Here is a 26,171-nt window from a genome sequence, read left to right on the forward strand (position 1 = left end):
TCCCTCTCTCACCTTACCTGCCCATTGCCTCCCTGTGGTGCTCCTCCCCCTTCTCTTTTTTCAATGATTTTCAATCCTCTCCTGTCAGCCTCCTCCAGCCCTTTATTTCTTGCACCAACTTCCCAGCTCTTCATTTCATCCCCTTCCCCTCTCCCAGTTTCACCTATCACCTACCACCTTGCACATCTTCCTCCCCTCCCCCACCTTCTTCCTCTGACTTCTCATCTTTTTTCCAATCCTGATGAGGAGTCTCAACTTGAGATGTCGACTGCTTACTCTTTCCCATAGACGCTGCCTGGCCTGCTGTTGAGTTCTTCCAGCATTTTGTGTATGTTGCTTTGGATTTCCAGCATCTGCAGATTTTCTCGTGTTTGCATTTCCTTCAGCCTCAAAATCATTATCCCCGTCCCATTCTTTGCACATTGTCTGACAATCTATGAAACACCTCTATTCTGTCTGCTTCTACTGCCACCCTGGCAGCTCATATCATGAACCTACTGTCTGTGTTTTTAAAAAAAACTTGCCCTGCACATCTCCTTTGAGCTTTCCCACTCTATCCTCCATTATTCATTCTAACATCCATTATTATAAAGTTGATGTGTGTGTGTGTGCCTGTATAAGTAATAAACGTGTGAGTGTAATAACCCATGTGTTGGGAGATGGGATTTGTTATCTTTTCCACAAACATTCACTGCATGGTTGAGATCATTACGTTTTGTGTGTCATTAGGACTAGCTGCAGGATCAATGATCTCTCTCTGGCCGCACCCTTTCACTGACAGTTCATTCCTTCTTTCAGTGGCTTCCAGGACCTCCGACATTGCAGGAATGGCACCTGTTTTTCCACTCCTTCCACTAAGAACACTCGGCCTGCACCTGGAAAGCCAGTAGTCCCCTCTTGTGCATGTGATGTCATGAATGCCACAGTGAATGAATGCATAATAATCACATGCACATCCAGGAACAACGAACTTGAATCTCCACACTGCACTGTTTAAGCACAAACCAATTAGTTCTATGGGGTATAAAAGCCTACCAATTCACTTGGATTACTGAATCTATCCTAATGTAACATGACACTCACCCTCTTATTATTCTTCCCCACTGTAATATTGTACCTTATTTCCAACAAGCTCCTGTTGCAAACAAGCTAATCTGCACAATGAATGGAAACTGAGATTTGCTTATGAGTATGCTCAGAGGCTGAGCTTCAAATCACTGTTGAATTGTTTACTAAAGAACCCGAGTGTGCCTTGCTAAATAACCACCCCATCTACATTGAACTGTCTCTTTACCTATCTATGATAACTTGGAACATGTAGATCACAGAAGCGACCCATCAGTGAAAGCAGAAATCATCGATGAAATTCATCACTGCCACCAATACACAAGCAGAACTTAAGGCCAAATGCAGGAAAGTGTTCAAAGAAGAGGTACTGAAGTTCAGCATTATGCTGGTCTGTTGAGCAGCACCAATCCTATCCTGTCTGCTTCAGACACACATATTAAGCACACAGAGCACCTCAACAATTTCCACAAAATCCTTCTTATCAATTTGAATAAGCAAGTTAACATACAAGCCCTACTCCAAGATTCCAAGATTACACTTGTGCTTTGAGGCTCTGTTTATGCTAGCTCATGTATCTGATTGTTTGCTGAAAAATGGGCATTTTGCTCTGAGGTTATCGTAAAAGGAGAATTCCAGAACAGAGGAAAAATCTCAAAGCCCCATTGAAAAACTGTAATATTGTCACTGACTCATGGAAATCCTTAAGCCTTGACCATTTAAAATGGAATGGGAACATCCAGGTTGGAACAGGATAATTGGCTTATTATTGCCATCTGTTCTGAGATCCAGACAGATCATTCCATATACAAGTACATTGAAGTAACGCAAAAAGAAAAAAGAATACAATGCAGAATATAGCGTTACTGATACTGAGAAAATATAGTGCAGGTCAACAAATAAAGTGCAAGGGCCACGACAAGGTAGATTGAGAGCAAGTGTTCATTTTTATTATATAAGAGGTCTATTCAAGAGTCTTATAGCAGCAGATAAAAGTCGTTCTTGAGTATGGTGGTACGTACATGCTCACAAGCGTTTATACCCTTCTGCCTATTTGGAGGTGCTAGAAGAGAGAATGAGCTGGGTGGAAAGGGGCTTTGATTATGTTGGCTGCTTTTCTGAGGCAGTAGGGAGTGAAGACAGATTCAATGGAGGAGTTGGCTCTCCTGATAGACTGGGCTGCGATCAGAATTCTAAAATTCCTTGCAGTCTTGTCCACAGCAGTTGCCTTATCTGATAGAGGTCCATTCAGCCAGGATGATTTCTAAGTTTCAACTGTAAAGATTGGTGTTATGTTCTGTAACTCCAAAACATAAAACTAATTGAAAGAAAAAAAAGCATGGAGCCGGGAGTAACTGTATATGTTTCACTTTTTTACTTTAGCGAGATATGCACTTATGACATGGTGGTGTGATGATGTATGCCATTCATGTACTTTTACATACAACTTGTAATAAATTATGTAAGCAACAAAGAATGCTTAGTCAAACAATATATTTATAATATTACTCAAATATTACTGAAATATTAAACACTCCACTCTGCCTACCTATAAACTCCACACACCATAGAATGCAACTCAATACATATATGCAATGTATTTCTCTCTAATCATTTATCCATATCTATATATCAAGAACTTTAGAGTACAAGTAGAACTTTACGAGTATAAGTATTTAACTTTATGAGGATAAGTTCTTAGTTGGGTATCTGCAGGCTTCAGTACAGTATCCTTGAAATGCCATTCAAACTCATTTTCTGGAATGACTGAAAGAGCTGAGCCAGTCCAATCCCATTTTAATTAATTTGCAGGAAGAGGTAGAGTCGACGTTTCGGGCCGAGTCCTGACAAAGGGTCTCGGCCCGGAACTTCGACTGTACCTCTTCCTAGAGATGCTGCCTGGCCTGCTGCATTCACCCGCAACGTTTATGTGTATTGCTTGAAATTCCAGCATCTCTGCAGATTTCCTCGTGTTTGCATTAATTAATTTGTTGCTCACTTCTGATGTAAGCCATATTGTTTGACTGTTGTTAGTCTTCACATTATGAATTTCAAAGCTACCTAGTCCTGTGTCACTCTCATCATCAGATATTTCATCAACAACATACAGGTTAGTGCTCTTCCTGAAACTGCAACTTGACTTTTTATCTGTGCAGTCCATTTATCTTTTTCTGCCAAACATACTCCTTGTATGTGTCCTACTTTGTTGCATTTTCTGAAAGAACAATAAAATCAACGAAAGGAATTTCTCAAACACCCCACCTCACCTCTTGTAATTCTTGTGGCAGAGTTTGCAGATAGCACATTGGATTTTTCATTCAAGTTTGAATACAAACAAACTGAAACAAGTCAACATCTAACCAAGAAAGTCAGCCTAAAAAGACATGGTAATTATGATTCTCCATAATAGTTATTGATGCATACACAATGTTCTGAAACCATCTATGACAAGTATAAATTCATTTCCTTAGTGGCTCATTGATTAATGGGTAACAGATGGCTGTTTGGTGAGCCAATTAGTGTTTCAATCATTAATCTATGTGATTGATTTCATAAGGATCTGAAGCAGATCCTGGAGATGTCTATTTGGTTCCTTGACATATCATTGATGCACTGAATCTAGTAGTTCTTATAATTGGTGACAGAAAGCTGTAAAATACATCACTTTAATTAGCTATGAAATAAATCACACAATGACTTAAATAGATATTTGCCTTTTTATGGTGACTCATGGCAGCAATTCATTTAAACAGGACCAATTAATTTGCTATAAATCATTCCAAAGTGAACATAGAGCTGGAGAATTAAAGCATACAGAAGTGATTTTGCATTTCATGTCACCTTAATATTACATATTTTAAGTAATATCTTTCCTTCAGAGAAAGACAGCATTCATGACAAAGTTTGTTTCCACCATGGTCAGTTACTTTCTTGTATCTCATTCATATCGTTTCTCAAAATTTCCCCATATGAAAACCGTGGGAAAAAGATTGCACTCACTTACTTCTTCAAAGACTGTCACCCATCCAACCCCCTGAAATTCTTCCAAAGTAGATTAGGGATATCCCCATCACTTATATTATGTTTGAGAACAAATATCCAGTTGTGTTTACCAAATTCCTCTCTTGTTCTTGAGCAGCAACTCCAGCACCCTCACCCAAATTTCATGTCATTCTCTAATTTCCCTCACTTGTCAGTTTTCTAACTCACAACTAACTTCATTCTCTGCTGGATTACTTTAAAGATGTAAAGTAAAGTACTTTACTGGGTGACATCCTCTTCCTGGTTCTATCCAACTTACTTTCCACTGCCTTCAACAAACATAATGCCCTGTTTCAACACCTGCTCACTTCCCATTTACTGGCAATAACATTGCACCACCTTACATATCAAATATCCTTAAATTATTGAAAGACTGTTTCATTTCCCACAGAGATTTCCAAACAATCACAAATTACTAAGAATAAAAAATATCACCTCACCTGTGACCCAAATCAGTGTCCGCTTATTTTAGGCAATACTTAAACTGTGACATATTCTCCATAGCCACTTTGTCAAAAGTCTCTCTCAAGCTCTTATGTATTTCAATGAAATCATCTCCCACTCTTCTCTGTTCCAGCAGACACAAGATGGGCCTATCCAATTTTGCCCATGGACATGCTGCCGAAATCAGGTCCAGTAAGTCTGCACAGAAATGCTTTTAACACATTAACATTCTTGCTTAAATTACTGCACACATTACTCCAGATATGGTGCCCCTATATAACTCAAGCATTATCTCCCAACTTCAATTCCCATTTCAAAAAAATAACCTTCTCTCAGCTTTATGTGCTTATTCACCACAGGCTTATGTGATCTCAAGCTTTTGATTAGCACCCACCTCTCCATAAAGTCTGAGACACAGTGCAGTCAAAAAAAAAATCACTGAATGTCAATAGCGGAACGAAGGACTGTTTTCTCTGCTGTATGACTCTAACATAGCAACTGCAATTTTATTAGCTCTATTATTCTCTGTCTTGGATTGTCAATGAATCAACCATGTTTTTTGTTTGTAGACTTAACTGTGCAATTGGAATTAGTAATTTTTCAGACTAAGCAAGGTGAACAAATCTGGCATCTGGCATGTCCTGGGCAAAAACCAAAATGATCAGACTGAACAGATTAATGGGTCAACAACACAGGAGTTGCTGTTAATAAATTAATTAAAACAAAAACTGTATTTAAGCACAATAAAAAGGATTTTTATTATATTGAGACATCAAGATATGTAGTCAAAGTATGTTAATAATTTTAGTACTATAGAATGTTAGGTCATGCATTAAGATTCAAATTCACATTGACTAGGGAATTCAGTTGTTTTGACACAGTGTTGATGAAGGAAGTCAGAATAATATAGAGTAGAATTTTGAGCATTTTTGGTGTAGTGCTATTTTGGCATATTCCTGGTCATTGGCAAAAATACGTACTTCTATTGTGGACAAAAACTAAGAACTTACCAAACTTATACTCATATATATTCTTCAATATGTCTTTGTATGTCTATTTTCCTACATGTTCATGTGTTTGTTATTTTTTCATTACTATTGTTTACACCATTTTACTTTATATTAGAGATTTTTTTCAGATTTTACGTGCAAAATTTAGAATAAATAATCCTTTCTTCATTGTTCTATGGTTTGCTGAGATAACATGGCAAAAGCTATAAATGTAACGTACCATGTAATGTGACCATCTTAAAAATTCATTGCCACTATCTGAGCATGTCACCCATCTTTTTAAATGCCACTTTCAACAAATGCATAAAAGCTTTCATTTAGGAGACTGAGGCCAAAACGTTTAAGCTAGTTTCCTAAACTTATTTTAGATGTGAGCACTCTGAATTCTGTTTCGTGAACTTCAAAAAACTCATACAAATAAGTGTTCAGTGAAATATTTGTATAAATGCATTTTTTAAATGGTGAGCTGTTTAGCAAAGGTAGAGCCAAATGTCCTTGCATAGTGCTTGGAAATATTGCTGTCTATCATAGCTTGAAACAAACACTAAATATTGAATGCATGAATGTGTAACTTTGATCTTGACTTCAGAAGTTATTCAGCAATCATTACTCATTGGATGCACCAATAGTTTAAATAATTCGGCATCCTATTCTATTTAGATTTATTTAAAATAATTTCAGTATTAGAGTCTGTTCTACACAGAAAAGTAGCCTGCATTGACAAATTCAGCAAATTCTGAACAGCTTGACTTTGACACAGACTTTGTAGAAGGGCAAAAATATGCCAGCTCCATATTTATGCCATGAAATATTCTAGAATTCAATCCAAACCAATTTTATTTTTTTCTGAGCTGATTCTTTAAAGAAAATTTGTAAGATAATTTTTTGTAATTAGTAAACCTTGCATGGTTTGTCATTTCTCTGGAAACAGTTGTGTGGGGCACTCATCGTTAAGTAATTGCTTTCAACTTAGCTCCAATGCCCAACGTTTCTCCTAATATTTTATTTATAAAATTCTGACTTACTTAGAGCTGGTAGTTTGCTAAGCTGAAATGTTTGATAGTACTAGACCTATTTCTAAGATGTAAGACAAACTCATAAATATTCTGTATGAAAAATACCAGGGATGCTACCATTCATAAATTGATAAATTCTGCACTTTGACTATTTTTGAACAGTTTTGATGTTAGACATCATTTGTCTCATACACACCAAATTACTGATAAACACATTCAACTGAGTTGATGTTTACAGGGCATTTAAGAACATTTGGACAGAATCTATGACAAAAAGTTGAAGAATATCATGTAAATGAAATATAAAGGAAAAGGTTCAATTAAAAAGTATTTAGATATGACAAAGAAAAGGTTTTAAAAGTATTATAAGTACTTTAGGGCTGCCTTGATGACATGAGCTGTTTAGATGATATGGTAGTGTAGAGGTTAGTGCAACACTATTACAACTCGGGGCATTGGAATTTGGGGTTCAATCTTGGCGCCGGCTGTAAGGAGTTTGTATGTTCTTCCTATGACTGTCTGGGTTTCCGCTGCATGCTCCAGTTTCTTCCCACAGTACAAAGACATACCAGTTATTAGGTTAATTGTCATTGTAAATTATCCTGTGATTAGGTTAGTATTAAATAGGTGGGCTGCTGGACAGTGCAGTCTGTTGGGTCAGATTGGCCTGTTCTATAGTTTATCTCTAAATAAAATAAAAATACATAATAGATAAATGGGTCTTTTTCTAGTTGGCAGGCGTACAATGTAATGTATATGGCATGGACGGGACCGGCATTGAAACCTCAGCTATTTGCAATTTACATAAATTACTTGGATGAAGACAGCAAACACTAAGTGATTGGTAAATTTGACAATGATCTACAGGGAGATGGGAAAGGTAATTGTATAATGGAGATAAGGACGTAAGGACAAAAGGAGGTTAGCAAGTAAGGAAGCTTAGTAAGTAGTAGGGAGTTAACAGAATGTACTGTGTGCATACTAAGTAATGCCTGGCATCTTTGTACTGCACCTCTTATACTTCTAAACATTGACTTTGATGGGATAATGACTAAGAAACAAATAAGTCCAGTCATGTTTTTTGGGATGAAATGATTAAAACAATAAACACAAAAGACCCAGAGAATCAAAATGATTCCATCAGCATTTTATATGTGTTGCAGAGAATCAAATGATAGGTGAAGGTGATGGTTGGGTGAAGAAGGGGTGGGGCCAAGATGCAGAAGGAGAAAAGAAAATATATTTTGAAGCTATCAAACACAGTTGAATAAAATTTCATATTGGCCCCTAACCTTTCTTTTGTTTAGTACATGTGCCCAACAGCTCTAAATGGTCATTTATTTAAAAACAAGGAAAAAGATGTGGAAGGCATTATTGTACTGCATCATTTTCGATCAGTTTTCATGCTTCCATCTGTTTCAGCTGAACAATCCCTTCATTTGGCAGTTTGTATCTTGATTAGATGCATGGGTTATACAAAGCCAAAGATTTATTACATTCTGTAAATCAGTATGCAAGCGATATGGCAGTGTGGGAAATAGGCCTGAAAGTTAATGACTGGGAAATGAAAATCTTAGATTTTGAACCTTGGCTTAATAGTGTTTGAAGAAAATTCAACATTTTGTCATATATTTGACTGAAATAGTCCAAGTTATTAAAGCGTATGGGACACACTGTGCAGGATGAGGCTTGACTATTGTGCCTACAACTCCAACTTTGGTGCTGAAGCCCTGCCCCCAAAGTACCTTGACAGATTTTCACAATAGTCAAACTGTCAGTTCAAACTCAAGTACATTTTAATTGTTGTTTCATATCTGTATAATTCAGATATATTTTAAAACTGTTAAGATTGAAGTAAATAAAAGCAGTTCAATTCCTTATTTTTAAAATCTGCAGGACTCCAATCTCCAGTGAATCTAACTTGTTTTGGAGCCTGCACGGTCTGGCTGATGCAGGATCAAAGTGGCATTTCCTCAGTATTATGTGAGGAATACCATGGCGCAGTGATGGAGGAAACTGACAGATTTAAACTCCGAGAACCATGCAGTACCAGACCTGCAAGACAGGTGCAAGCTGAATATGTTTTAGTGCTTAGTGTATAATCAAAACACAAGCCAAAGCTATTGTAGGTTTGAAACCAAACGCATCTGTGTGAGCTAATTTCAGCATTCCTGCAAAAAAAGGGGGGGGGGCGGGGAATGACAAATCAGCCTGCCTCTCTGTTCGTAATTGCTATGCAGTTCCCAACATTACAACCTCAGGGGCAAAGTAAAACATACAACGTTAATCTATTTTTGAGGGCCAATGCATCAATAAATATAGGTGAAAAAAGTCCTCAGTTAAAACAAAAAATACAAGCAATGTACCCAAAAGGTTGTGAGACAAGGAATAGGAATCGTATTTAATCTTTCACTGCTCATGATGTTGAGAGTAAAATTACAATCTCTCCACTGCAACATCTAACCAGTTCTCCAATATGAAAATGCTTTCTGCAGTGAATGAAAGATGACCAAAGCATTTTCAAGAATTCCATTGAGGGTTGTGATGAATAAAAGAGAAATAAAGGAAAAAGGAAATAGAGCAAATAAAAAAAAGGCAATAATAAAGAAAAATAAAACAATGAATATTATTATCTTCTCCCTCCTGCCATCTGGCAAAAGGCACCGAAGTATTCGGGCTCTCACGACCAGACTATGTAACAGTTTCTTCCCCCAAGCCATCAGACTCCTCAATAACCAGAGCCTGGACTGACACCAACCTACTGCCCTCTACTGTGCATATTGTCCTGTTTATTATTTATTGTAATGCCTGCACTGTTTTGTGCTCTTTATGCAGTCCTGGGTAGGTCTGTAGCCTAGTGTAGTTTTGTGTTATTTTACGTAGTTCAGTGTAGTTTTTATATTGTTCATGTAGCACCATGGTCTTGAAAAACGTTGTCTTGTTTTTACTGTGTACTGTACCAGCAGTTATGGTCGAAATGACAATAAAAAGTGATTTGACATGACTTGAATCATACAGCATGGAAATAGGCTCTTTAGCCTACTGTCTCTGCACTAACCATCAAGCACCCATTTTCATTGATTTTAATGAAAGAGTAGCAGACTCGATGGGCTGAGTGGCCTAATTCTGCTCCTATGTCTTATGGTCTTACACTAATTCTATTTTACTCTCTCTACATTCCAATCAAGTCTTCCATAATTCCCGTATCACTGACTTACACATCAGGGGTAATTTGTAGCAGCAAATTAAGCCATTACCCTGCACGTGGGAGCAAACTGGAGTACTGCCGGAAATCCATGAGGTCACAAGGAGAATGTGCAAATCCCACACAGACAGCAACACAGGTCAGGATTGAATGTTACGGGCAGGAGAAATCTTTGGATCCATGAGGCCGCTCCTCTACGAGCTAATCTATGGTGATACCCTGTGTTGGCAGCCCATCTGACCTACCAACTAGTATGTCGAGAGAGGAAACCAGAATACCTGCAGGATACACACGCGGTTACAGGGAGAACATACAGACTCCTCACCGACAGTGGCAGGAATTGTACCCGGGTTGCTGGTACTGTAAAATGTTGTGCTAACCACTACACTACCATGTTGCTCCATGATTTAATTAAGGCATCTTTTGTGTGGGTGTATAATATTTTATAGCTGGCAAAGATCCTACGAAATTTTAATATGTAGTCGCCTCGTTTAGAACAAGTGACAACTATTTTGCCTTCCTGCTGGAAAATATATTCAAACTTTTGCCCTGCGAAACACAGCATCATTCATTGTTTGTGGCATCAGTGAGCTGATAATTGCCTGAGGTATTTTTTGGCACCAATCAATAGTTGTTCAAGCCTGCAGTGTTTATGCGGCATTGCTCTTGTGAAGGAGACTGGCTGGAGTTCCAATTCCAGCAGATGCCATAATAACTGTCACTGCTTCCCAGGGGAAACATAGTTTTCTACATGGCACAGGCTTCCCATTATAAGCAAGAAATGTATTCCAGTGCCTGCGACTGCCTGAAAGAGTGTGGGCAGGAAAGCTAAAGTTCGAAACCTGTATTTTCAAGGGCTGCAGTTAGAAGTGATTTATAGGTCTTAAAGCTAATTGGATAGAATGGATGAGACAGCAGGGCAGGCAGTTAATACAAATACAATGCAACATAAATATGGGACATCAGGTATCATGAAACCTATTACTAGCAACTGTACATCTCCTACCCTGGTTACCAACACCTGACTATGGACCCCATGCAAACAGACAAGTTTTTGAGTAACCGGTAGGATGGATTGTCTGGCTAATGTGGGTCTGCAGGCACGTTCCACTGGGTGGGAGATGGGACATTTCTGCGTACCTTCTCAGCCCATGACACTGCTCGCTACCCACTCCACAAGGGCCACTGGTTGAGCAGAGCAAAATCATTTGTTCAGTCATAGGTGTGACGACAGACCAAATTATCAGAAGATTGATGCCGATAAGAGGACAATGGGGGAACATTCAGAAATGTTAATGAGAGACGAGAGGGATTAACGAAAAGGAGACACAGTTCCGAGTATTGTCAGAGACCGGTGGCTTTGAACCCTGAACTGTTTGATGTTTGATGGACAGGTGACACCCCAGCAGGGGGGATAAAAAGGGACAGGTTCACTAAGGCAACAGACACACGACTCCACGAGGTAACGAGACCCTGGAAGCGGTGTGCCCCCACAAGTTGGTGAGAGTTTTGGACGTCTGGTCACGGGACCAGCCATAGATGCACAGGGTAGAAAGGTACAGGTCGGCGGGAACCTGGTGTGTGTGTCCACCCTTGCCTGGGTGCCGGGTTCACCGCAGAAGAACGATCGTATCTGGACCGGAGGGGTCACAGTCGGTGACCTCAGAAGACATTACAACAGGCTCGCCCGAAAGCTAACTGCGAGGAATATCGAAGGTCTGTTTGGAATCCGTTTTGAATATTCATTCGCTTTCGCTCTCTCTCTCTTCTCCCCACCCCAACGGCACAACAGCGATTACTGCGAACTGAACTGAACTAAATTGAACTGAACTTTGCGTCACTTGAAACTGATCATTTACCCCTAGACTGCGATAGAGCTTGATTGATCCTATTATCCTAGTTCTGTGTACATGTGTGTTTTATCATTGCTAAACTGTTGCATTTATATCCTTTTGATTAGAGTACTGTGTTGCTTATTTCTTTAATAAAACTTTCTTAGTTCCAGTAATCCAGACTCCAGCTAAGTGGTCCATTTCTGCTGGTTTGGCAACCCAGTTACGGGGTATGTAACATAGGGTCAATAAGGTCAACTGGCCTCTATTCTCCCCATATCTGCTTGCATTCCCATTACATTTATTTCTGTGAATTTCTCCCATGTACTATTTTTGATTATTTCCTACCTACAAGGATTTCAAGTTCTGAACAATTCTAAGGATTGGAGCCATGTCGTAACCTAGAGACCAACTGCAGCACTCAAAGCAGAATATTCTTGAGCATTGCCCTCACTTAACTCACCAAAACATGATTGTTTTCATTAAAATCACTAAGATAGCACACATTGAATTATTCTTGTGTGGGATTTCCTTGAGTTCAAAGTAAATTTATTATCAAACTACGTATACTGTACATCGCCATATACAACCCTGAGATTCATTTCCTCGTGGATATTCACAGTCAATACAAGAAAAAATAGAACCAATGAAAGACCCCCCCCCAAAAAAAAGGACAGACTAATAACTAATGTGCAGAAGACAACAAACTGTGCAAATACAAAAAGAAATAATAATAATAATAAATAAGCAATAAATATTGAGAACATGAAATGAAGAGTACTTGAAAGTGAGTCTATGGGTTATGGGAACAGTTCAGTGATGGGGTGAGTGAAGTTATTCTCTCTGATTCAAGAGCCTGAAGACTGAGAGGTAATAATTGCTCTTGAACAATAAGGTCCCACAATGGAGGTTCAGTCACTTGGGATTCGAGATGAGGTAGTAAATTGGATTAGACACTGGCTTTGCAAGGAATCCAGAGGATGGTAGTTGATGGTTGTTTCTGACTGGAGGCTTGTGACATGGAATGCCGTAGGGATCAGTGCTGGGTCTGTTGTTATTTGTCAACTATATCAATGATTTGGATGATAATGTGGTTAACTGGATCAGCAAATTTGTAGATGACACCAAGACTGCGGGTGTAATGGACAGTGAGAAAAACAATCAGAGCTTGCAACAGGATCTGGACCAGCTGGAAAAATGGCAAATGGAATTTAATGCAGGCAAGAGCAAGCAGTTGCACTTCGGTAGGACAAAACAAAGTTGGTCTTACACAGTGAATAGCAGAGCACTGATGAGTGCTGTAGAACAACGGGATCTGGGAATATAGGTCTATAATTAGCATCACAGGTAGACAGGGTCGTAAAGAAAGGTTTGGCACATTTGCCTTCATAAATCAAAGTATGGAATACTGGAGATGGGAAGTTATGTTGAAATTGTCTAAGACATTGCTGAGGCTGAATTTGGAGTATTGTGTGCAGTTTTGGTTACCTGCCTAAAGGAAAGAAGGTAAGTAAGGTTGAAAAAGTACAGAGAAAACTTACAAGGCTGCTGCTGGGGCTGAAGGACCTGAGTTTCAAGATCGCATAGGGTAGGGTTTATTCCTTGGAATGTAGAAGATAGAAGGGAGATTTGATAGGGGTATACAAAATTATGAGGGGTGTCGATAGGGTTGGTGTCAAAATAGTTATTGTGATGTGCCTAGAGTGGTAATGTAGTGGGTAGTGCTTGCCGCTCTCACTTTCAGCATCCACTGCTGGCTAGCAGTCTTGCGAAAAGAATATGTCTCTCCCTCCCATACATAGCCTCTCCAACAGCAAGCCTCATGAAGTGCCTCCTCACTGGTGACACACAGAAACTGAACTCCTTTCGGACTCAGGCTGAACTACAGAGGACAGGGAGGAGGTCTGATCCCTGGATATGTAGTACGCATGTCCACCAGTTTGTTGACACTCCCTGGTGTTCATGAACCAGATCCTCAGCTATAGGTAAATAAGTCCCACTGTCTTGTGGGCAGCCTCAGGAGAGACGAGGGCTACGGGAATAAACCCAGCCGGCAAATCTAGAGTGGATCCCCTGAGGCAGCTGGGTCATTGAACGTCCTTCCAGCAGCTCCTGCAGCCAAGCTGGTACCAAATGTATTGCTCCATAAGCTTTCCTTTAGTTTACACTGGTGAAGCCGAGAGGGGAATCTTGCCAATTGGGTATCTCAGGATCTACATACTTCCCGCCCAGGGTTGTGATGGTGATCATCATTACCACCCATTGTCCTTCGAGACAGATAGATGCCAACCAACCAACCATAGCTAGGGTTAATGCAAGCAGGCTTTTCCCACTGAGGCTGAGTGGGACTATAACTAGAGGTATGGGTTAAGGGTGAAAGATGAAGAGTTTAAGGGGAACATGAGGCAAAACTTCTTTACAGAGGGTCGTGAGAGTGTGGAACAAATTGCCAGTGCAAATGGTCCGTATGAGCTTGATTTCAACATTGAAGAGAAATTTGGATAGGGATATGGATGGGTAGGGTATAGAGGACTGTGCTCATGGTGCAGGTCAATGGGAGTAGGCAACCTAAAAGGTTTGGCATGGATTAGATGGAGCAAAGAGCCTGTTGCTGTGCTGCACTTTTCACATGGGACTGGTTGCAATATACCCGTTCTTTCTATGAGAGCACATTACTAATTTTTTTAAAATGGCACATTAATGCACAGCAGAAGAGTTTAATATCCAGCACTCTCAGTGCACGTAGCAGGCATAGTAACTAATGAAAAATTGAAGAGCATTAAGCAACATTTCCAATATCTTTTACATTAAATAATTGCATTAACTCTTACAGATTGATTAATTAACTGATTAAGTAAATATACATGAATGAAAATTTACCTCATACTAAGCACGTCACTTCCCACACTAAGATATTTGCACCAGCTAAATCTGTTAGTGGTTTTAAAATAATTAGCCATCTCCAATTAATATTGTGATTTTAGACTCTGTTCAAGCATAATGATGCTCTTTTAGACAAATGATCAAAGATCATAGAATAACTTGATATATGCCACTCACATTTAGCACACTTTTCTGCTGAATCCAGCATTTCATTCATCATACGTTGTAAAAGAGGTATTTTAATCACTAGTCTTCAGAGGCAGCTCATCTCAGGGAGATTAGACTACAATGTATTTCACATCATTACTCAAGAGTAGGAAATTAAATGCACTTATTCTACAGTTATTCAGTTTTAGAGCTAGCTTAAAGAATGGATTGTACTTTAATGCACAGATACCTGCTGACCAACAGAATTTAAGTGTTAGTGGAATGGATATATTATGACCAATAAAGATAAACTCAACGATGGTTTTGAATTGTCTTTTTCAAATATATATATATTTATCGTACACAACACCAGCAAACCAAGCAGCTGGTACGATGAGGCACATTTTCCAATGAGTCACCAGCAGGTGTTCCTCTAAATGCTGGTAATCATGGAATTGCCTTAACAACTTGGGTATCTTTTTGATGCCTTTGGATTTGACAGCAGTTGACCCAGATGAGCTCTCCGTGAAGGGAAGGAGTGGTGAGAGTGCTTTGTCTCATTGATGCCCAAGTGAGATGGGGACAGGTGGGAAGTGTTCTGATGTCAGATGGAATCAAGGAGTATGGCTTTAGTGTAGAGAATTGGTGGGTAAAATCTGCTTCATGATTTTATTGAATGGCACAGTAGGCATGAATGGCCTTCTCCTCCTTCTATTTATTAAATTCTTGTGTTTCATTGAACCTGGGTAAAGGGCATTAGAGAACAGAGCCAAAAAGCTCAGGGGCAGAAAGATCCTGTGTCATGCATGGATCCAACATTCTCTTGGAAGTTTGTGCTCAATGACCTCTAAACAATAAGCTCAGGCAGCTGATGTGTCATTATAAAATTTGTGCCTATTCATATAGACATTCACCCAAATTCATAGAACATAGAACAGTACAGCACAGTTCAGGGTCTTCAGTTCATGATATTGTGCCAACCTTTTCACCTACTGTAAGATCAATTTAACTCTTCCCTCCCTCTTAGCCTTCCATTTTTCTTTCATTCATGTACCTCTCTAAGAGTCTCTTAAATGTCCCTATGCCTCTTATCTTATACACACCTCTATCAAGTCTCTTCTCATCCTCCTTCACTCCAAAGAGAAAAGCCCAAGCTTGCTCAACCTATCCTCATAACACATACTCTCTATTCCAGAAAGAGTCCTGGTAAATCTTCTCTGCACACTCTCTAAAGCTTGCATATCCTTCCCATTATGAACTGAACACAATAGTCCAAGTATGACCTAACCATAGTTTCATAGAGTTACAACATCACCTCATGTCTCTTGAACTCCATTCTCCAACTAATGAAAGCTAACACACCATAAGCCTTCTTAACCACCCTATCAACTTGTGCTGTAACTTTCAGGGATCTATGGAAGTGGATCCCAAGATCCTTCTGTTCCTCTTCACTGCTAAGAATCCTGCTATTAACCCTGTACTCTGTCCTCAAGTTCAACTTGCCAAAGTGTATTGTTTCATAAGTTTCTGGATTGAACTCCATCCTCCACTCTCAGCCCAGCTCTGCAATGTATTGTAACCTATGGAAACCTCCATACAATGCATAACACCACCAACTGCCATGTCATCTGCAAATTGCTAACCCACCTTCCCAAGTCATTTATAAAAATCACAAAGAGCAGGGGTCCAGAACAGATCCTGTGGAAAAACATTGGTCACAGTCCTCCAGGCAGAATATTTTCCATCTCACACCCACACTCAGCCTTCTGTGTGCAAGCCAATTCTGAATCCTGCAGCCAACTTTCCCTGAATCCTATGCTTTATGACTTTATGGATGAATCCTGAAACATGGAACTTGGGGAATCTACCATGAAGAACCTTTTGAACACTTTACGAAAATCCATACACACCTCATCCGCTGCTCTACATTCATCAATTTGTTTTGTCACCTCCTCGAAGAATTGCATCAGGCTCATGAGGCACAACCTGACCCTTACAAAACACTGCTAACTAATCCTAATCAGACTATGCTTCTCTAAATGCTCATAACTCCTGTCCAATAGCTTACCCACCACTGATATATGCTTCACTGCTTATCATTCCCAGGATTATCCCGACTACCTTTCTTGAACAAAGGATTAACATTTGCCACCCTCCAATCTTCTGGTACTACTGCTGTGGCCAGTGAGGATGCCAAAAATCATCATCAAAAACACAGTCATCTCTTCCTTAGCTTCTTGTAGTAAGCTGGAGTATATCCTATCTGGCTCCAAGGACTTATCTATCTGAACTCATTTTCAAAAGTTCCAGCATATCCTCTTTCTTAATGTCAATATGTTCCAGTATATTAGCCTTCTCTTTGTTCTCACATTTGTCAAGATTCCTGCCTACCTTCAAACAATTAAGAGCCCTATTTTACACCTTGACCATGCAGAAATGCTGTTTCGTTTGGCCATATTCATGTGTATGGTTGAATGACAATTTAACTTGAACTCTCATTGGTAAATACTGAAGGGAAGTATTCATTAAGGACCTTCCCTGCCAATGTTCCCTCTAATCTGTAATGACAAATGTGCACAAAAATCTGGTGCTGCACAATTTTTTTGCCCAGTGACAACACATACACACTGATTTTTTTTTATATATAATAGCTAGTAACTAGCAAAAGACTGTCAATAAGAACTCTGATATCCTCTGGGTTTGATCACTTTCACTCTCGTTTGTCTGCATTCTCACAAAGCATACAGAGCAGGCCTGTAGTGGATAATGAAGGATTTTATTTCCGGAGCTTTTGCACAACGTCCATATGTGACTTGCTTGCTAAAAGATGTTTTTAAAAAGTCAAGTTTCCAAATATCACTCCATTTCTTCCCACTTGCAAATTCTCCAGCAACTTTTACATCGTGACAATACACACAGGTAACACCAGTTTCTGTATTGTACACAAATATTTCTTGTAGCTGCACGATCCTGACCTCAAGCTGTTTCATTAAGACATTCTGCTTTAAATTAACTAGAAGTTCTTTTGTGCTTCATGCTCCTTGTTGCTTTGAAATTCGACATAGTGAATCAATAATTTCTTCAATAAAAACAGTATAACTAAGCCAGTTCTAAAATCTGCAGAAAAAACCATTGCAAACTCCACATTGTCAGTACCGTCCGCATCAGAAACGAGAAAAGGAAATGTGATTGTGCATGATCATGAAATATACTTCACATGCCAATGAAGTATAGGGTAACAACTTCTTGTGCACAGTTTAAATTTCTTTATACACGAGTAGCAACAGAGTGTGCACACGCACACTCACACACCTTAGAAGGAACACTGTCCCCTGCCTCCTCTGACTCCAGACACGTTTCCTCCTTAATCCCTCATTGGTCCTACCCTCACTTTATTCATCCTCCTTTTCTTCATGTACATGTAGAATGCCTTGAGCTTTTCTTTCACCCTACTCGCTCAGGCCTTCTCATGTCCATCCTTAAGCATCTTCCTGGCTACCTTTGTCACTCTCAGGAGCCCCATCTGATCCTTATTGCTTAATAATTAAGGACGCTTCTTTCTCCTTCTTAACTAGATGTTCAACATCTGTTGTCAAACATGGTTCTTTACCCTACCATTTCTCCCCGCCTCAATGGGACAAATTTTTCCAGAACTTAATGCAACTGCTTCCTAAACAACTTCCTAATTTGAAATGTGCACTTTCTTGAGTACATGTTCTGAATTTATGGTCCCAAGTTACTACCTCATAGTATATGCTGAACCATTTAAACTGCTTAGTCCTTTCAACCTGCATCCACACCATACCCCTCCATACCCCTTCCATCCATGTACCCATCCAAACTTCTCTTAAACTTTGAAATTGAAATTGCATCCGCCACTTGCGTTGGCAGCTCGTTCCACACTGTCATCACCCTCTGAATGAAAAAGTTTCCCCTCGTATTCCCCTTAAACTTTTCACCTTTCACCCTTAACCCACGACTTCTATTTGTTGTCTCACCCAACCTCAGTGCAAAAAGCCTGCTTGCATTTACCCTATCTATACCCTAATAATTTTGTATACCTCTATCAAATCCCCCCTTAGTCTTCTATGTTCTAAAGCCCCAACCTATTTAATTTTTCGCTAGAACTCAGATTTCCACAACATCCTTGTATATTTTCTCTGTTCTCTTTCAATCTTATTTACATCTTTCCTGTAGGTAGGTGACCAAAAATGCACACAATACTCCAAATTAGGCCCCATTAATGTCTTATACAACTTCAACATAACATCCCAACTCCTGGACTCAGTACTTTGATCAATGAAGGTTAATATGCCTAGAACTTTCTTTATGACCCTATCTCCATGTGACGCCACTTTCAAGAGATTATGGACCTGTATTCCCAGATCCCTCTGATCTACTATATGCCTCAGTGCTCTACTGCTCACTGTGTAAGACCTGTCCTGGTTAGTCCTCCCAAAGTGCAACACCTCACATGTGTCTGGATTAAATTCCATCTGATATTTTTCAGCCCAATTTTCCAGCTGGTCCAGATCCTGCTGCGAGCTTTGATAGTCTTCCTCATTGTCCACTACACTCTAAATCTTGGTGTCATCTGCAAATTTGCTGATCCATTTAATCACATTATCATCCAGATCACAGATATATTTGACAAACAACAATGGACCTGCAGCCCTCCAATAGTCACAGGATGCAGAAAGAACAGTAGGAAGGGAGCAGGCAACCAAAACTCTCTCTTTTTGTTTGAGCTGGTCATGGAAAAACAATTTACACTAATTAAGATTCCTAGAATTTTACTGTGCCTCTGTCACTGATCATCACAAATCTGTCACAATCTAAAAATAAAAGCTATCACAAAATACATATTCCAAACCAAATACAAATTTCTAAATAAAAACATTTGACACTGGATACAAACATGGTGATGTATACTCAGGCTCCAACCTCCCATGTTGGGAGATTTCATAACTTGGAGATCCCAGTTCCATGCTATCCTCTAAATTTTATGGACAGTTTGTATTTGAGCTGGTGAGTGTTAGCGTGAAATTGAGCGATGATGTGTCTTCATTTGGTCAGGTTTCATTTTGTGGGAACTTGAAAGGGAAATGAAGTTTAAGCTGAAGGCTAAAATGGAAAGAGGTGCATACTTGTACCATCTGCAGATTGCACGTCCCACAGAATGAGGAAGAAGTATTGTGCAAAACTGAAGATTGGTTGTGAGGATAGCATCACCTTCAATTGATTCATCTCATTTAGCAACATAAGCTTCACTAACAGCCAATGTCCTCCAACAGTGATAAATAATGTTGGCTTACTCTAAGAGTATGGTGGAATATATTTATGCAAGGTACGAATCTGATAATTGAGAGTGTGCTGTGGAATAATGGAAATGATCATTATTTGCCCCAGTGTTGCAGTTGACGAATAGTATTTGAAGATGCATTCATTGACCCTGTAAACATAACTGAATTTGTTACAGCACTGTCTATATGTTTGTGGTGTTACATCTATCAGATCTTTATTTTCAGATGTCTGGAATGCTGGACACAGTCAATCTCTTGTTAGTTGTACCTCCTTCACCTAGACTTTCCAGTATAGCTTTCCATAACCCTGGGATGTTATTCTCTTCCAAGACATGCAATTCTTCACCATATGCCATCTACTTTCTACATGATTGATAGTCTTTACTTCAGCCAGAGTGCGTCTCCCCTTCAAGCAGAAGAGGCAAGCTTTAAAAGAACAAGCTAGTTTTAACTTTGGCTAGTCGCTCATTATACTGGGCCCCAGATGACAAGCGCTGTCAATGAATATAATGAATTATGTGGCTGGATCAAAGATTACTGGAAAGACTAGGTAGCTCAATGTTGGCATGTTGCCTGCATTACAATGAATGCACATGCTAATCAGACATTGCTAAACCTGTGGTTATTTTTCACAGATTTTGAACTTATCATCTCTGATCTCCAACGAGCTAGATCTATCTTCCAAATAGCATAACCATCACTATTTTAGAAAGTACAATTTGTTGGTTGTCCTTAAATATTTAGAAAGATGTAATACACAATTTAAAAATAGGAATTATTACATCCCTGTTCCCTCTTGCTATTATTTCCAACTAGTTCGTGATCAAGCCTGCTCAAGTTCAACATGACAATCAACTAAATATTGATATATCCTGACAGCTCAGTTGCTATACTTAGCTGCAAGCACATTTTCACCACAACATTCGTAAACTGAACACAGAAGCCACTAACACCAGACAAATAACTAGCAATTGTTCAAAGCAGTACTGTCTGGAATGTAATCCTGTCTATAAATTCTATTACCATGATCAATTATGAAGATAAAGATTTGAGAGGATGTGGTGAGCCAAAGATTTATAGCGGTGTGTGGGATTTTCTATGTTGGAATCTTTTCCTTGGGTCAAATGAGACTAAGGAGAGTTTTAATTGGGCTGTATAATATTATGAGAGGGTAAACAGATCAGAACCTTGCAGTGATAACAATAACGAGAGAAGGGATTAACATCAAGTAGTATGAAGACCAATTTATAGCTGATCTGAGAAAAAAATCTTTCTCTCAAAGAATGGTAGGGATTTGGAATTCACTGTCTGAAAAGCTGACAGAGAACCCTTCACTGCAATCAATGAGCACTTGACGAGTCATAGTTTAAGTGATGTGGTGTGATGGATATTCACTCTCCAGCTTATTGCTAACCTTATTGCTTTCACAGAAGCATGACCTTTCCAAAAGGTCAGAGTTGTTTATGACAAAGTTAAATTTCTGACCAATATTCCTTGCTCAGCTTCTTGTTGTAAACAACAAGGTTTATTTTTTGGCCCATGTTTAATCAATGTGAAACAATGGGGTTGTGTTAATTATCCTGTATCAAACCAAACAACATTGGCTAAGTTATTTTCACCGTGGTGACTGATTCAAAGAAGCTTGGAGACCTGACTGGTTTTGTCACTTAGTACATTAAACATGGTCACAGGTGTTAGTTAATCTAATAATAGTTGGGATATTTGTGCACTCAGAGTCAGCCCTCACAACGTTAATTTTGATGTTTGGGATCTACTCCCCAAAAGCTTTTAGACCATCTGTGTGAATTACTTTGCTCCAGCAAAGGAATCTGAAAAACATCACATGCAGAATAATAAACGCAAGAAATTCTGCAGATGCTGGAGGTCCAAAGCGACACACACAAGATGCTGGAGGAACTCAACAGGCCAGGCAGGATGGCATGCAGATAATGTCAACTTGTAGAAAACAGTACAAATGTTAGAAAGCATTGGGAATTGTTAGGAATGACAAGGATAATGATGACAGAAGATAAGGTGACAGAAAGAACTGCTAAAGTAAATTTTACTTCAATCATCAGAAATATGTAATTAATAACCCACTTGACATGCACAATAATAGGTCTGGAAGTAAATTCCATTTCCATAATGTAAATTAGATTATGAATATTAAGCGATATGTAAATTAGCTAAAGTTAAATCCTTTACTTGTTCATGGTAACCTTTCCATGATCTATCCAAAATCCTGTAAGATACGAGATGGTTTCTAACATCTGTCTTGCACTTAAATATAAAAAAATCAAAGACCAAAATTACACATGTGCCAGCCTTAACAGACATCTTGCAATCTGTGATCATATTAAATATCAGTTACTCTTCTAGCCTGTGGCTCCCACTTTCTTCCAGCAGCTTTCAACATCTGTCTTTCAAACATTCTTAGCCGTTCTTATGATTATAGAGTCTTTTGCTTTGCTTTGGCCTAGCTATCCAACATAAGTAGCACAATAGCCACTGTATCTAATACAATTGACAATTCTATTTGACTGGTGAAAGCTTTTTGGCACAAATATAGACCATGACAATATAGAGAAATAATTCCATATGAAAATTATCCCAACTCTAAATTCCACCACATAAAAATTACAAATTACTGTAAGTACAGATAATGTTAAAAGTATGCACCTGCGCAGATAAATAAGATTAAAACAAACTTACCAGGTCAGATTTAACCCATGTCTTTTTTATAAGGCTGGGGCTAGGAGGCAACATGACTGGCTTGGAAGCCAAAGGCCCCAGTGGTCGTTTTTGCATAGGTGGGCTTGGGGCAAGTTGCTGAAGTTATGTGCATGACGAACAGTCATCCATGATAGATGGAAGGGGAAAACACAATTTACATGTAAGTAAAAACGTAGGTAATAGAAGTTTTGTGTCAACAACTGACACTTGTTGAATGCAATGTTACTCAAAAACATACTCATCTAAGAAATGCACTCACTCACTTTTCTTAAAAGAACGTTTTTAAAGATGACCTTGAAATGTAAAAAAGTACACCATTTAGTTGCTTTTAGAAATAATAAAAATATCAGGCAATTACACTGTTAATGTTTGGAAATAAACCTAAATTTGCTTTGTACCACAAAAAACTAATACTGAAATGCAATTCAATGGAAATAACTCAGTTGAACAATAGCTCAATTACAATTGTGTTTTCTTCCAAAAATGCATTATTAATAAATATTTTTTCTATCCTGCCAATGCAAGGATTTTTTTAAAAGTAATTTGACAATAAAATGGCATGTTTATCTCAGTACCTACTCAAATGTAGGTCCAATACAGAATAGGGAAAATGCTCTCTCTAAACAATGTTCAAAAGGAGAAAATGTAACGTTGGGTCATAAATCAATTTGCCATTTATCTGCTCTCCAAAAACTTCAGATCATGGTATACCTTCTAATATTGGACAATTGCAGTTTATTGTACTGACATAAATCCAGCATTAAAACTAAGAGAATCCCAGGTCTCCCTGATTACTACACACTAGTTTTCTCACATACCAATGCAGTATTGGATGCAGATGAGATTTTGCTAGCATGAGATGTGTTCCTCATAACCTGAACATGTAAAGACAGGATTATAATTAACATTCTTAAGAACTTGTGTATTAACATTGGTGACAAATCACCCCAAACACATGCAGTTTTCAAAAGCAAATAACATGCTGGGCACATCGGACCAGATATAACAAAAGGTAGAGCTCAGCTAACCATTCCTAGCATTATGAATTAATACATATATTTCAAATCACGACTTCTAACTTTGTTGAGATTTACCTTTTGTACTGCCAGTCACATTATAGTGGGAAACAAATGTTCACTTTCATCAAAGCAAAATTCACACTTCACTAAAGACAATTTTTATCAAAAAGGCCAATTCACTATCTGTAATAACTAAAATTATTTTCAATATTACCATGCTGCACAATCTCAGAAATAACTCAAATGTTTCAAATAAACTAAATATGAATTGCAGACTTTTGTTCTGCAGTTCTGACTACAACAGCTCCAAAAATGCAGCACTCAATAGTAAAGTGATTTATTAATTCTGAATTGCAGATTAAGATACTAAATTTGGGTTTGTACCTGCAGCTTTCTGTTTTAAAGCTGAGAATTTTAACTTCAGCTCATTTGAATCACAGCATTTGTGTATTTTAATAAAAAGGCGAATATACACAGTGTGCATTACAATGGAGTGGTTATTTTAAGACTGGAAATATAGACAAAAATACACTCCAAAGGAGGTGGCAAAACAAAGCAAACTTCATGACAATCAATACCTTATGACTGACTGGATATGAACTTTCACCTATCCGGTTGTAAATAGGACCGTACTCAGCTTTTGAACCAAACTTCTGTGCCTCCCAGTCATGACCTGAGTCCAGGTCAGAGTGTGAGTAATAGTTTGAGTTACTTTCTCGTGCATCTTGAATGGCACCTTGGGAACGAGTAAAGGCAATGGGATGAATGGGCACTGAAGGGGGGATTGTTGTGGGTGGCAGAGGGGGTGCAGGGGGCAAAGGGGGTGGAACTGATGACATCTTTGAGCCAGCGTGGGATGCTTTTGGATGATGTGGCGGTGGTGAAGGTGGAGCGGGCTTTTTCCGTGGTGTCGCGATGGTTGGTGATGGCATCTTGGACGGATGTGGTGATGGAACGAAGTGAGATGCTGGTGGAGGAGGTGCTATCCGCTTTGCTGACTGGTCAAACTGATCTAAGTTGATGTCATCAAGGTCTGTGGTATGTAGCTGGAGACCACGGGCAAACTTCCGCACTGACACAGGAGGGGGTTGTGGTGCAGTTGACCCCTGTTTGTGGACAACAGGACTTTTTTCAAAAATTTACAAATTTCACATGAAAAGCAAACAATAAAATCTTCACTCCAAGTGCATCTACAACTGATATTTTTAACATATAGTCTATCATACATTTAAGCTGCTTTGACAATTATTGTAGAAAAATCTTCTCCAAAATCTAAGGCTTGTAATTACTGTAGCACAGGAACATATTCTTTGGAAGAAAACAGAAAATACTGGAAATACTCAGCTGGCCAGAGTATTCCTGGAAAAAGAAATACAGGTAACATTTTAGATCAAAGATTCTTTTACAGAACTCCGATGAAATGTGTGCTCAAATTTACTGAGTGCTTCCTGCAGCTTCTGTTTTTATTTTGTTTCTCAGCTTGAAAGAATTCATCTGCCTCCAAAGGTTAGATAATAATAATAGTTTGGACTTTTTAAGCAAAGTCAAAAAATGTGTCAAATTCATATGAATTGTAAAATTCACACACTTAAAGAAGTGATGAAGTTAGAGCTGAATACATCTGCAACAGTATTCTTAATGATAATGGCTACACTGGAAAATAAAAAGAAAACTACCAAAATAAACAATTCATTTTGCAAATTTTCAGACAGCAGAAGAAATCTATCTGATTATTGGCTCTGAAATAATTATAAGAATTAGCTGCGAGTTGTAACCATCACTGCCACAGAGAGAGCAGTAGATTAAAGGAGGAGAAAATGGACAAAAAGACCTTGGAGTTTGATTAAATAAAGGAAATTATGCAGCTTCAGTATTGGAGCTGATGAGGAGGGCAGTTGAAAGGGGAGGAAAGAGCATTATGTTCTTTAAGATGGTTTCATGCTGATTGATGAACTCCTCATATAATTAAGGCGACAGTAGATCAAAAAAGGGAGAGGAGTTCAAGATGATGGCTGGAAACAAATTCTAGGGAGATCTTGGAATTGTCTACCATATTGGCAGAAGAGAATGCAAACAAATATATCAGCCAGGTTTTGTTTAAAACAAAAACAATTGAGAGCAGATATCTTGCCCTGAATGAGTAAAGTTGAGCAGTAATACCAGGGATAAAATGCAAATAAAGATAACCTAGATTTTGCTGAGAATAGGGGCATCAAAGACATAAGTATAATGAATGTCTCATGGCACACAGGTGCAAAACAACTATTATTTCCAACAAGAGAGAGTCCTACAACCTCTCAATTACATTAAATGGCATTAACACAAATGAATTTTGTAATAACTCTGGAGTCATTATTGACAAGAAATTGACCAGTATATAAATATAAAGGCAACAAACTCAGTTCAGTGATCTGCACAATAGATCACTTCCTGATGCCCTGAAACACAGTCACCATTGTTTCAGTCTAGTTC

At 38.7% G+C, this 26,171-nt stretch overlaps 1 protein-coding gene across 3 annotated transcripts in view; it reads right to left on the bottom strand.

Annotated features, from left to right (window-relative positions):
• Nucleotides 1-26,171, bottom strand: part of ush1c (Usher syndrome 1C) — a 184,186-nt gene that overhangs the window by 44,529 nt on the left and 113,486 nt on the right. Inside the window, exons 18-19 of one of the 3 annotated variants that reach the window (XM_063061999.1) lie at nt 22,660-22,776; nt 20,613-20,615 (exon numbers count right to left, since the gene is read on the bottom strand). The exons of the other annotated variants lie outside the window; for them this stretch is intronic. Coding sequence (XP_062918069.1) covers nt 20,613-20,615; nt 22,660-22,776 — 120 coding nt within the window. The remainder of the gene's footprint in view (nt 1-20,612; nt 20,616-22,659; nt 22,777-26,171) is intronic. 3 annotated transcript variants of the gene reach the window in all.

Source organism: Mobula hypostoma, chromosome 11, assembly GCF_963921235.1.
Source record: "Mobula hypostoma chromosome 11, sMobHyp1.1, whole genome shotgun sequence".
Taxonomy (NCBI): domain Eukaryota; kingdom Metazoa; phylum Chordata; class Chondrichthyes; order Myliobatiformes; family Myliobatidae; genus Mobula; species Mobula hypostoma.